Source organism: Epinephelus moara, chromosome 1 (assembly GCF_006386435.1).
Source record: "Epinephelus moara isolate mb chromosome 1, YSFRI_EMoa_1.0, whole genome shotgun sequence".
Classification (NCBI taxonomy): domain Eukaryota; kingdom Metazoa; phylum Chordata; class Actinopteri; order Perciformes; family Serranidae; genus Epinephelus; species Epinephelus moara.
The window spans coordinates 4,488,405-4,502,696 of NC_065506.1; the positions used below are offsets into that span (position 1 = coordinate 4,488,405).

General features: G+C 41.2%; 1 protein-coding gene across 1 annotated transcript in view; it reads left to right on the plus strand.

Moving 5' to 3' along the window:
- The window catches only part of LOC126388145 (SH3 and multiple ankyrin repeat domains protein 2-like), a 276,219-nt gene that overhangs the window by 9,544 nt on the left and 252,383 nt on the right, over window positions 1–14,292 (plus strand). Inside the window, exon 4 of the mRNA XM_050041059.1 lies at window positions 6,942–7,050. Coding sequence (XP_049897016.1) covers window positions 6,942–7,050 — 109 coding nt within the window. The remainder of the gene's footprint in view (window positions 1–6,941; window positions 7,051–14,292) is intronic.

A 14,292-nucleotide genomic window follows, 5' to 3' on the forward strand; every position in this document is an offset into this window, starting at 1 on the left:
TCATGCTATACTCCAGATGAAATTACACCTCTAGTTCTTCACATAGCAATTTTTTAATTCCTTCAATCTAGAAATGATGAATTTCGCTTATTGCTCCTTTAAAGATGACAATGTATATCGATGTTTTCACTTTGCATCAATGAAATTGGATTGTTGATGGACCGTTGCACCCCTAGTACATACCCTTGATATAGACAATAAAAACGTGTTCTGTAAAATGTGCATAACCTTTTTTTTTTTTTTTTGCTTAGTGTACACATATAAATATGCTGGAAGAATAGCTTTGTAAACAAGAGAATGCCAATGAAAAACTCTACAAAATTTTAAATTGGGGCCACCCAACCTGAGCATACAAGAGACAGAAATGAGTTTGGGGCTTTCAGCTGGTAATAAATCTTAGTGCACCATGATATACAGAGTCCAGAGCATGCAAACACTGAAAGGGTGCATTCATATACAAAAGTAGTAGTAGTAGTAGTAGTAATACTACTCAGTGATAGAAAAGGGGTCCCTTACAGAGGCAACAGATAGCATATTTTCCTAAATATATCATTATGAAAATAATGTGGGTTGCACAGGGTAGTGGCCACAGTAAAATCAGACTATCAGCGTTTACATAGGTTACTTAGTTGTTGTGCAATAAGCTTCTGCCACTGGTGCCGAAATTTCGCAGAAAAAATCTGCTTTACGACAGGAAACACGTCATGTATTGCAAAATTGGTTGGTCAGCCAATCAGGGACGGGAGCGAGTCCTTATGAGGAGTTGGGCATGAGATAGTTGAGTCACAAGTACAATGGCAGACGGACAAAGTTTGGAAACAAGTGAAAAACGGCCTGGCAAAAGAAAACGAGCTCCGCTGTCTGAGGAGGCAAAGAAGAGCAAAACTTTGTTTCCCATTCAATTTGAGCTCCAACCGGCCGCATCGTTTCCATACGGTACCGTTTATTCGGGACTGTTTACATGTGCATATTGGTATAATTCCACTATCTACTGTTGTTTGTACTGATACTGTATATATTGGTATAATTTACTGCGAGTTGTTTGTACTGGTACTGTGCATTCTGGTATAATTATTTGCATTACGATTTGTTTTTTCTTCAGATAAATCAGATAATTGTTGCTCGGTCTCTTTACTCATTTATTTAGTAGAGTGTCCACACACCTGCACATTCTACATATACATAGAGGTATACTGGTGGCTTTACAGCCTACATTTTATTGATTATCTCTGATCCCCACGGTCAATTGTGTCTTTGCGACAGTGCAATGCAACACCACTGATGCTAGGTGGCGCCAAGCTAAAAAAAAACCTGAATCCTATCTGTTGGCTCTTTTTTTTTTCTTTTTTTTTTTTCCGGTGGGGGGAGGGGGCATTTTTAGCCTTTAATGGATAGGATAGACAAGGGTGAAGGAGGGAGAGAGAGAGGGAGTGACATGCAGCAAGGGGCCACAGGCTGGAGTCGAACCTGGGCCGCTGCGGCAGCAGCCTTGTACATGGGGCGCCTGCTCTACCACTAAGCCACCGACGCCCCCTATCTGTTGCCTCTTTAAGAGAAAAGGTTGGGAACCACCAGTGTAGAACAGCAAATGAAGGCTGGGGAAAGGCAGCTGAAAAACTCCTTATAAACTCTCCCTTCCTCTCAGCTTGTCGTCCACTCTGTTTTGAAATAGCAGGAAACATTTCCAGTTCAGAGGCAAACTGGAGAGCTAGCATGAGCAGCTGAACAGACAAAGAAATTCAAGGAAAAGATGTCACAGTGCCGCCCACCTCAGTCTGACTGTCGACTGGCCTCTGGGAAGTGCAGCGTGAAAACACCACAGTAATGACTGTTTCACACAAACGATGTTGCCAAAATAAAATAGAACTTACAGATAACATTATCTGTTTAGCAGCTTCACTAGTTGACTGGGGGAAAGAGAATTTGTTTGGTTTCATTCTTGGCAGCCTGAACTGTGTGACAGGGAAAGAGCAGAGAAAAAACGCTCCAAGCAAGCGCTAGTGTAGGTTACCTGTCAATTTGGGCTTTTTTTGAGCTTTCAGTTCCTCTGAGATGATCTGTAAGTTTGTATGCTGTTAAGAAGGAGTCGCTTTTTTCCTGCCAGCGCCAGAAACAGGCCCCTCCCCTGCTCCATCTCTGTTTCCCCCACATGAATTAAAGTAAATCTCTACAGTAAAGTGAAGATTTTTCATCGTTGTGTAAGGCTACCTCTGGGCTGCTGTCCCACAGCTACTGTAATCCTGTGCAGCCAAAGCATAAGTGTCTCTGGCAGCTCTCTGTTACAAACTAGGAAACTGTCTGACAGCTGCCCTAACTCTAAAGAGAAGAGAAGGAAAGGAAGGAGAATGAAGAATAGAAAAAAGAAGGCAAGGAAGAAAAACATGTTGTATAAATGTGGAGCAGGGAGATGATAACACACACTCAAAAACATTTACACTGCAAAAGTCATTAGTTAAATGATGTGGCTCTTCTCTAACAAACATTTATTTCTAAAACTGAGTCCTTTCTTTCTCATTGCTTGGCCGACCCAACTTTTTGGAGCTAATCCTGTTTGCCATGCAGTCTGGTGCTCTATGGTTGGCTGAAGCTTACACTGAGACAGCCAATCAAAAACCAGCCTCCCAACCTGTTTCAGCAGAGAGGGAGAGGGCACCATCCTCCAGACTCTGATTCACCAGGCCTGCACGCACGCACGCACGCACGCGCGCGCACACACACACACACACACACACACACACACACACGTATCTGCTACATTAAATAAAACATTGCATGAAAACACAGGGCCATGTACATGAACCCTTGACATTTACAGATATTGAACTGGCAGTGACTCATCATGGTTGATTTCTAAACAGAAATGCTCCCTATCTGTTGTCAGTCTTATTTGGTTTGACTCAGTTAAAGTTATTTTTGATTTCATTAAACTGTCACCATCATAATGATCCACAAGAATGCAGAGGATTTAGCTGTGAAACGAGTAAATGGTAAACCAACAAAAACATTAAATATTAAGCTAAATCAACCTGATAATGGTGTGGGTGTTGGTGACACTGATCGGACACTCTGCAAGAACATCAAAAAATCTTTTGGCAGCAAATTCCGGAGCAGATTCTCCAGATCGGGATGGACGGATTTGGGGATTTTTGATGGATTGCTGCTGGTTATAAAGATCCAGATTTATTGTCAATCCTTTGTTTGTTTTCTGCGGGTACACCAGCTGTTTCAGTGCACATTGGCCAGCTGTATATTGTCAGCCTGATTATCAGACTGAATTATCATTTTGTTTTCAATTCCATATTCAGTCTGACATCATGTTCCTGTTAGCTAGTTTCAGTTTGGGAGGTGTTGTTATTTTGTCTTGACCAATTTAGCGTGACTGACAGAGATTTGGGCTGAGATTCAAAAGTCTGGAACCAGGCTAATGATAGAATACTCTAGAATGCAGTAAAAAGCCTCAACATGGATGTCTTAAGCTGATATGCATGATCAACGCATTTTCACACCAACCTCATCACATACCTTTGGTCATGGAGTTTCCATGTCAAGATACGACTTGCAAGCTACGGTGGGTGCATTGGTTGTTAACGTTCTGGAACGCCGTATCAACTTCAGCCTGTTACATGCATTGTCTGTTTTTAAAAAATACACTTCTGTTATCACAGGAAATGTACAGTTTGCATGCAGTTTATGTAAAACATGAACAACATGAATTGATGTTTTTTTCCTTCAACAACAAAGGCACATGGTTACGTTTAGCCAACACCCATGTGGTTAGGTTTACACAACAAAAGCACCGAGTTGGATTTCGGAAATAAGAACAGGATTTGACTTTACAGTCTTGCAGGAAGTGAACACCGGCCTCCTGGGTGAAAGTCGGTGGTTGTTGTACCCATCCAACACCCCTCCTGCCCAGATAACTTGCGTTTCCCCCTGATGCTCCCCCTTTTTTGTTGCCGTCTGATGTTGGTAGTTGCTGACCAACTACCAGTTTGACAGGATCGGGATTGAACCCAGTCATACATATTTTCATGTGTAGGTATTGGCAAAATACACTGACCAAAAATATAAATATAAAACTTTTGTTTTGCTCCCATTTTTCACAGGTTTAAGTTAAAGATTTAAAGGACAACTTCTGTATTTTTCAACCTGGGCTCTATTTCCCCATGTGTATGTGTGCGTATGATTCATGGGTACCACTCGTTCTAAAATTGGTTCAGTATTGAGCCGCGAAACGAGCTAAAACGGTAATGGGGGCAAATGCGTCCCGTATAAAAGTGCTTTTTTCGCCACTGACCGGTTCAGATCGCCAGTGTTATCTCTGTAAATAGCATATGGTAGCGGCCCAGGGGCAGTGGTGAGTGTGAATGAATGGAGTCAGCTGTCAGTCAGTGTTGGAGCAGAAAGGCGGAAGTTGTCCCCGCGTGTTAATGTAAATGAGTATGTGTGTGTGAAGTGTGTGTTACGCTAGAAGAGTCAGAGGACCGAGTCTTTTACGTGCTACCCCCTGGAGTGTTACCGGAGTTTTTGGAGTGCTCAAATAAACGGGCCTTTTTCCCGAACGCAAGAACAGGATGTTGCACAAGACCCCGTATAGCTTTCACAGGCTGCCTTTGTCGGACGGCGAGATGCTGAAGTTGTGGCTAGTTGTGCTACAAATGGATGCTAACACTCCTCTCCAGACACTGCGCCTTGCAGACCATCGGGTCTGCAGTGCTCACTTCTCCCAAGATGACTACTGCCAGCCGAAGAAGAGAAGACATCCAATCCCGAAACACCTCTTCCTCAAGAAAACGGCTGTCCCACGAGTAGAGAGAGCTACAGACACAGTGGAGCAAAGCTCGTGACATCACACAGCCCAGAGGTAAGGGAAAGGCTAAGTTAGCATGCTATTTACAGAGATAGCACTGGCGGTCAGTGGCGAAAAAACACACACTTCACACACACATACTCATTTACAATACCGAGCGGGGACACCTTCCGCTTTTCTGCTCCAACACTGACTGACAGCTGACTCCACTCATTCACACTCACCACTGCCCCAGGGCCGCTACCATATGCTATCTACAGAGATAGCACTGGCGATCTGAACCGGACAGTGGCGAAAAAAAGCACGTTTATACAGGACGCATTTGCCCCCATTACTGTTTTAGCTCGTTTCGCAGCTCAATACTGAACCAATTTTAGAACGAGTGGTACCCATGAATCATACGCACACATACACATGGGGAAATAGAGCCCAGGTTGAAAAATACCGAAGTTGTCCTTTAAGACCTTTTTAATAAATTATTCACTCAATAGACATATTTCTTTAAAATTTTGGTCACAGATTCGTAAAAATATTTGTTAGTAAGCACATTACTTTACAGGTGTGCCTTGGGATGGTCACAATAAATGGACACTCTAAAATGTGCAGTTTGATCTCACAACACGTCACAGATGGAGCATGCCCCTGGCATTGTGGATGGGTCCAGCAACCACAGACTTTTACCCGGGAGGCAGGTGTTCATTTCCCTTAAGATTGTAAACCCAAACCCTGTACTGTTTTTTTCCTAAACCCAACCACGTGCACGAGAAGGCAAAACACAACCATGTGCATTTGTTTTTGAAGTAAAAAAACGTTGTACCAACGTGCTTTTGTTGCCTAAACCTAACCTGTGTGTTGGCTAAATGTAACAAGTGCATTTGTTGTTAAAGGAAAAAAACATCAATTTGTATTGTTCTATCAACATAGTGCTTTTATTTTTACATAGGCAAACTATACATTTCCTGTAAAAACGAAAGTGCATTTTTTAAAAACAGACAATGCATGTAACAGGTTGAAGTTGATACGGCATACCAGAATGTCAACAACCAACGCATCTAGGGTACCTTGCATGTCATATCTAGACGTGGAAAGTCCATGACCAAACGACGAGATGAGTGACGAGGTCGGAGTGAGAATCCGCTGCCTGTGTAGTAATGATACTGTTTAATCAGCATCTTGATATGCCACACCTGACAGGTAGATGGATTATCTTGGAAAGGAGAAGTGCTCATTACCACAAATTTTAATACATTTGAGACCAAAATTTGAGAGAAATATAACTGGAGTGCATGAATTTTTTTTAGATTTTGATCTGGAACCTGTAAAAAAAAAAAAAGGGAAGCAAATACAAAAGTTTTGTGTTTAAATTTTTCTTTAGTATAAAACCCAATCTATTTTCATGTCTTTGTTTGTTTCTTCAACAATGCTAGTAGCCAAAACTGCCCTAAATCAGAACAGCGCTGCTGTATAAGGATGGTGGAAAAAATTATACTAATAAGTACATAAATATCTTCCCTTGTGTATTGGCTGATACACTTGGATTTAAATCTGGGCCAACGCGATGTGATGAGGACATCCCAGCCTTTCAGTCTACTCCCACCCCATGTCCCTGCCCTTTTTACTCCTCCTCATTTATTCCTGTGCCTCTTTTCCCAGTCTATTCTTTCATTGCTACCCATTGTCTTTTTCTTCTTCTGCTATCTCACTCTTCATTCCTCATTTTCGCTTCTCCTTCGGGGAGCTGCTCTCTTATCTATTTTTATCATGCGGCCTGGAAAGAAAGCAGACAGGAACATAACAGGACAGAAAGGAGCAGCTATTCCACTCCCCACAATCACCACACTCTGAATCCTGTCATCTCCCCTCCCGTGCTTCCTGGTTTCACTAGCCTTTAATTCTACTTTCTATTCCTCCATCTTCAACAGTGAGTCTCCCACAATTTCACACTGTATTTCTAAATGCTTCCACTTTTCACCCTTAGATGTGTTTGACCCTCTACACCTTTCTCGATCTCAACTTCTATTTCAGTCTTTTACAGCTCTGAACCTCTTTCCTGCCTTTTTCTCTCTTACACCCACCACCATTTGTTCTTTCTTCTCACTGTAATAGCTCTTTGTCTTCTTTGGTTGTGCAGGCCAATCTGAGGAAGTTCATGGATCTCATCCAGCATAATCAGGTGGACAAAGTGTCTAAGATGTTGGAGAGGGGCTTCGATCCCAACTACCATGACAGTGAGACCGGTGGTAAGGCAGCACTCTGCATACATGTGGAAACACCAATCACACACAGTCTTCAGAAGTAAAATTGATGAAATGTATGAGTACCAAACAATGAAAAGTACTGTATTTAAATGTAAGTTTGTATTTGTGTGTATGCCTGCACATGTCTTCTTCCTACACCAGGGTGTTCTCCAGAACAGGTATTTGTAACTAGGAGCTTTTAGAATCACAAAAGCTGAAACAAAGAAATAGTGGAAGAAGAGTTAGATACTCATTAATTCATCCAGAGTCCTGATTCCCAGTCTGTGACCATCAATAATCCCAATTTGTGCCAAGTGATTGGGCTAGTCACTGTCCTAGCAAATGTCCTCCATCATTCTAAGGATAGTATTCTTTCAGTGTGGACACTGACCCCTCCTGCATAGATTCAGGTATAGAATTACTTGTACGGTATGTAGGCTAACAAGTAATGAGAGACAGGTGGGTGTCATTTCCAGAGTGGAGGCAGCAAATCTTCTGGAGGGTTTCATTGGTTCAACATAGTGTTCATATTAGTTGTTTTTTTTTTGTTTTTTTTTAAATTTAGTTTAAGTCTTGCATTGACTGTCATTGTTAGTTTTTATCATATTAGGTCAACCTCATCCTGTGTTTTTTGCATCTGCTGTGGCCAGAGGTATTATATTTTCAGGTTTTCTGTCAGTCTATCCGTCTGCCCATCCGTGTGTCTGTCCAATTCAAGTGAGTGTAATATCTCAAGAACACCGTAAGGGAATATTTTTCAAATTTGGCACTAATGTTTACTTGGACTCAAGAATTAACTGATTAGAATTTGGTTGTCAAAGGTCAAAGGTCAAGGTTACTGTGACCTTTAAAAAAACATGTTTTTGACCATAATTCAAGAACTCATACACTACTTAATAGGGATACACAATATTGAATTTTTTTTTTGCCAATATCAATATCCGCATTTTTACCCACCTAATTTTAGTAATCCTCAGTCTCTTCTCTAGTAGAATTAACACCATATTATACATGCGTATACTTGTTGAGATGGCCCACCAGCAGATGGAGACATAAAATAGAATGCATTCTAATGAATGTAATATTCATTCATTGTGCAAAATAAGAAAAAAGCATGTTGGACGACTCTGATAGTTCATTTTAGAGCTGGTATTGGCCAATACTGATGACGTGCCGATATTATTGTGTATCCCTACTACTTCTGACATTTTTACTGGAGCAGAGCACACAGACGCCTCTAGAACGTTTTCAACTACATTTCAGTCTTTTTTCATCAATATTATTGTATGTTGATATAGTCACAGTCAGTGTTAAATTATGTCAGTGCCATCTTGTCATTGTCTCATCTTAGTCGTGGAAAAAAGAGTTGTTGACAAACATAGTTTTCATTAACCAAATTAACACATGTCCAGCATTTAAAAAATAAAAAATTAAACAAGAGGAAGTGAATCCAAATAGACCAGAGGATAATGAGACCTCATCCAAAATGTGGTTTACCCAAACAGACCAGAACACAGAGAGAACACCAAAACAGTTAATAGTGTGATGCTCCACCAAATAACAAGTTGCTGCAAATGAAAAGAAAGGTGGTACATGTCATTTTTCCTGCACATGCTTTCTCCTGTGATCATTATGATGCACTACAAAGATGAATGTTGGTTGTTGTTTTGATTGGGTATTAGCCATATTGATACCCAGAACCAACAAGACACAACAGGATCTGACCCGATTAGACTCAGTGTAATTTAGACCAGGCTTGCCTTGGGCTCTGGAGCAGGTCTCTATTAATAGGAACCGAGTGGACCCACAGCTACTCCTGGATGGTTCAACCAAATCACAAGATAAACGTATTCTCTTACATAGCACTCAACAATGCAGTTACTGTGATTTAGGTGTAGGCTGGGGCTTTGAGATATCTGCCTCTTAAACTTATTCTGACTCACCAACACAATGGAAATTTCTTTGTGGTTTTCAAAGCATTATGAAAACGGTTGACACTGAGGTTAGTAGATATGTCAAAGTAACCGACAATTTTTGTGGAGCACAAAAAATTCAATTACAAAGGTCAGTTCGGGTAACGAATATACCATTTGCCTGATGGTGTGATTCTACCTGTCTTATCATCGTACTGCTTGTTTATGAAAAAAAAAATCCAGTCATTACTAAATGCAATGAGGAAGTGTTATTATTTTTTATATAATTTCAACACACTTTCCCTTGTTTACTGTTAATCCATCTTTCCTCAACCTGCATTACCCATTTCCACTTCACTTTGTTGACCCATCATTATCCAGAATGCTTTTGGATGACCACAGAAAACATATATGAGCTCGCTGTTTTATTTGGCTACTGTTGTGTTCCTCCTGATGGATTTCTTTCCTGTGTAAATGGCAGTGTGTTACCCACAAGCTCCACAGCAAATTAAGTGCACAAGTGAGTGGATCATGTTCATGTTTGGAGGTAATATGTTATTATTCTTGCCGATTTGCAGTCTCCCCAGACACTGGACTCTCTGCCTACAAGTGGGCCTAGGAGGACTTATAACTATTATCCTAGCCTAGTGTTGCATGGAACACCTGCTCACTTTGTCTTTATGGAACATTCGTGAACTGTGTTGAGAACACATTGACATTAGGTCACAGCTCATTACTCTGGGCACTGGCAGCCCCCCTGTGGTTGTGTGTAAAACATAGAGCCAAGTCTTTGGCTACAATAACCTTGTTTACTCAGAATGCAGCAGGCTGACTGAACACACATATTCCCCTCAGGAAAACCTGGTATACAGCTTGCATGTTCACACCTGGAAGATAGTCAGCACAAACTTACTCCTTCACTGCTCCTCCTCTCCTGTAGCTGGCTGTTTTGTACCTTTGTGAACATCTGCATTTGGGTGGTAATTAGCAGGGCTTTTTACATTTGGCAACAAAGCCAAACAGCCATCTCTGTAATAGCACAGTTTACCACTGTGCCACTATTAACAAGGGCTGGAATTTTAACAGGCTGTTGGCTCCCTCTGTGTTGTCTTGAAGCCACCCAAGTTATAAAAAGTCTTGAGATATCTGCCTTTTAAACAACTCCCTCAGTCAGCAGCCCTGTCTCCCCGATATCACCTTTAGATACAACTAATTTGAAACAGCAAATACATTTTGAGGGAAATTTTGAGCGTGTGTGTGTGTGTGTGTGTATGTGCGCGTCCGTGTGAGATTGGGATGATGAGTATTTTTAGGATTTGAGTAAGGTTGATGTTTTAAAAAAAAAAACATATATATTATCTACACATACATGTATTATATGTGAAGTGGGCCAGCACGAAGATCAAGCCTAGTAAGTCTAGAAACATCTCAATACATAGAGGGAAGTTAAGTGATAGGAAGTTTGTCATAGAAGATGAGGAAATCCCAACAATTAGGGAAAAGTCAGTAAAGAGCTGGAGTTGAATGATGAGGAACAGGTGGTGAAATTTAGAAAAGATGTGGCTTAAGGTTTGGATAGAACAGATAAATCAGAACTTCCAGGAAAGTTGAAGTTGTGGTGTTTGCAGTTTGGGCTATATCCTAGGTTAATGTGGCCATTGTCAATTTATGAAATTCCAATATCCGTTGTGGAGAGAATTGAAAGGTTGGTTAGCTCCTATATTAGGAAGTGGTTGGACGCTCCTAGGTGCCTAAGTAGTGTTGCATTGTATGGAAAAGGGATACTTCAGCTGCCAGTATCTAGTTTAACAGAGGAATTTAAATGTACCAAGGTCAGGACAGAGCTCTTGTTATCTGGGAGTAAGGACGTGGTAGTTAGGAGTGTGGTTCCAAATCCAACCAAGGGGAGGAAGTGGAACCCAAGATGGGCAGTTCAGGAAGTAGAGGCAGCTGTCAAAGATAAAAGAAAGCTGGTTGTGGAACAGATACGTAGACAGGAGGAGATATTAAGGGGTTCAAAGGTAGTGGCCCAGACTAAACAGGGACAGTGGATGAATTGGGAAAGTGTAGAGAAGAGGAAGCTTAGTTGGAGGGACCTGTGGAGTATGGAGGGGCTACATAAGATGTGTTACCAACGCCCCAGAACCTAAAATTGTGGGTAAATGGGGACCCATCATGCTCATTGTGTTCAGGTACCGCAACCTTAAAGCATATTTTGTCAGGCTGTAAAGTTAGCTTGTCACAAGGCCGATATACGTGGGGACATAACCAGGTGTTGAAAAGTTTAGCTGCAGGCATCGAAGGGAAACGAAGACAGGTAAATTCCAAAGGTTTTAAGAATAGAAGTTTAGCAATTCAGTTTGTCCGTGAGGGTGAGAAATACAGAAGGGATAAGTTAGTAAGGAGGCAAGGGTGTGGCCGCCTAGAAGGTGCTTGTGATTGGGAAATGCAAGTAGATTTAGGGGGAAAGCTTGTTGTTCCCCAGGAAATAGTTTGTACCAGGCAGAGGCCTGACATGGTGTTGTGGTCAGTGAGTCAACGGATAGTTTATTTCATTGAGCTGACAGTTCCTTGGGAAGACTCAGTGGAAGAAGCCTATGAAAGAAAAAAAGCTTAGGTATGCAGACTTGGGAGCAGAAGCTGAGCAGCGAGGATGGAAAACTAGGATTTGTCCAGTGGAAGTGGGGTGTAGGGGATTCATAGCAAGATCAGCTGTCTTGCTCCTGGGGGAACTCGGAGTGCGGGGACAGAGTTTATCTTCTCTATCTCCTTTTACTTTAGCTTATATTGGAGTTATGATTTGTAGCATGTGAAACAGTGAATGGTGAATGTGCTAGGAAAGGTAGTACCTGGAGCTTGCATAAACGGAGCCTGGGTTTGGTTGAAGGTGGCAGTGCTGTTTGGGCTGAGAAAGCCATTTGTAATGTAAGGTACATGAGGTTGTTGGGTCGGTGCGGGGAGCAGTGAGAGCTGGCATTAGGGCAGTGTCTCTGGGATGCCAGAGATCACTGTCTAGCCTCCTGGAGGTGTCGTGGGACCAACTAGATGAAACACTGGTGGAAGGAGGTTCCCACCTGATGACCCCAAAGACGTGTTAGTTATCACTGCTCACTGGTCAGTATAGTTAAGCCTTGCCATAATAGCTTATCGTAGGGCTTAGGAGGTTATTCACTGCTGATCCTTTATCTAGAGCACAAATTTATTGTGTTTATTTGAAATGTATATCCATCAGTCATTGTTTTCTCCCTTATAATGTGTGAAGGTGGAAGGATCCCAGAGGTGAAAACAAAAATTATACAAAGAGGGACAAAAGAAAAAAATATATGAAAATATATGTGAATAACTCAGGTAGTTTTGGGGTAGGGGTGGGGGGTTGCATAGGTAGCAGGCTGGCACCGGAGCCGACCATCAGAGCGAGCAACCCAGAAACATAGGAGGCAGCGCTGTAGCAACAGAAAAATTGGTGTCAACTCTAATCTAAGTGAGAAATGAGATAAAAAAAAAAATGATAAGTGGAGGCTGGTATCGGGGGGGAGATAGGGTTAGGGTTGCAGTTAAAGAATTAAAGAACAGAGAGAATTTTAATTGGACTGGAATATCACTTAAATATTGTCTGCTTAGCCCTCTATTTGCGCAGATTGGCTTTTGGATGAGTACAATGTTCAATGGGAACAGTGGTCCTATAGACAGAAAACTCTCAAGGCTTTTAATTAAAACACACCAGGACGAGTAGTTAGTCTTGTTAAGAGGTGTGCATCTAAAGCGCTTGAATTACTGTGGCATTGAAAACCACACAAGGCTCAACTTTACTGACAAATGGGGACACTCATTATTATGTGAGGACTAAAGGCTCATTTATACTTCCTTTATGTACAAAAATAGATTTGTCAGTTTCAGATGTTGTAAAGTTCACTGCCCTCATGCTTTCATGTGTCCTTTATGATGGCATTAAAACAGCCAATAGATGGCACTAGAGGGCGAAGTCAAAAGTTTCACACAACAGCAAATAAGGTGATGGTGGGGGAGTTCAAAATATTGTACCTTTATATTATGATTCTTTCTGTACCGCCATTATTTAAATTTCTTCTTCATCTCCTGCGGTCATATTTTACTTACTTACACTTACTGTGCTGCACTGCCTGCATGATCTGTGGTGCTACTGCTTCATTTCATCTGTATCTGCAACCTTTCAGAAAACATGCACAAATGCAGATGAAATTAATGCAGACTACAGACACAGGCTGAGCATAAATAAGCCCTTATGATGAATAGCACTCCATGAAAAAGCAAAACTTTTTGCTGTTCTATCTTTCAAAAGAACAGAGGAATTCATTCTTTTCTGAAAACAGTCATTTTAATACAACACTGTCTTCGTCGCTGTGTTAAGAGAGGGAATTACATTTCTTGGATTTCAAAATAACTTTTACCACGTATCTGAAGCAGCCTGTGTTTAAAAGCTCTTTACAATAACTTGTAGCGCTGGTTTACCAGAGTATTAAGACAATTGACAATTATGTTTATTTACGACCATTTAATGAATATGTCAAAGGTATCTCAGCGGTGCAGCTGCTCTTAACACAGCTAGCATTGAGTGGACAGAGATTGGCCAGAATTTAAAAAAAACTGGTCTATTGAGGCAAATAAAGGTGAAGCTAAGAGGAGAAAGCATTATTAAGCAGAGAATTGAGGTTATCTTAATGGGCTTTGAGAGCTATTGTTAAATGAATGCCTTATTGCTGAGGGGAAGAGGAGTCTCTGTAGATTAGGACTCTTGTTACTCAGCTCTTACCAGCGATTGATTACAGCTGTCCGGCAAAAGCTCTCCATTGTGATGAACTAAATAAAATACAAATACTCCTCTTCCTCCTGCTGCTCATCTCAGCACAGCTGGTAAAATCAGGGCTCATTTTCATCCCTTCAAAAGAAGCCACTCGCTGCCATTCATACTGGTATGACATGAGAAATGATTGCCACACATTTGAGAATTGCTTGAACTAATCTGTCACAACAAACACAGAGATTTCATTTCCTTGTTTCATCCCTGAGTTTCATCCCTGTTTCACTGTTTTCTGTCAATCTCCCCACATCCCCAACAAAGAGTTTTTCACACAAAAAACAACAATGAATAAAAGGTCAATATACAAATATACAAATTTAATACATCAGCCAAGTGTCAGCATGCAACCTGAAAGAAGCTGTGTCTAACATACACTGGCACAACCTGCCAGTATTCAACATGTCGATTTCTTTCATTTTTATTTTTTTTAACCTTTATTTAACCAGATAATAGACTCGTTGAGTTTAAAATCTCTTTTACAAGAGAATCTTGGCC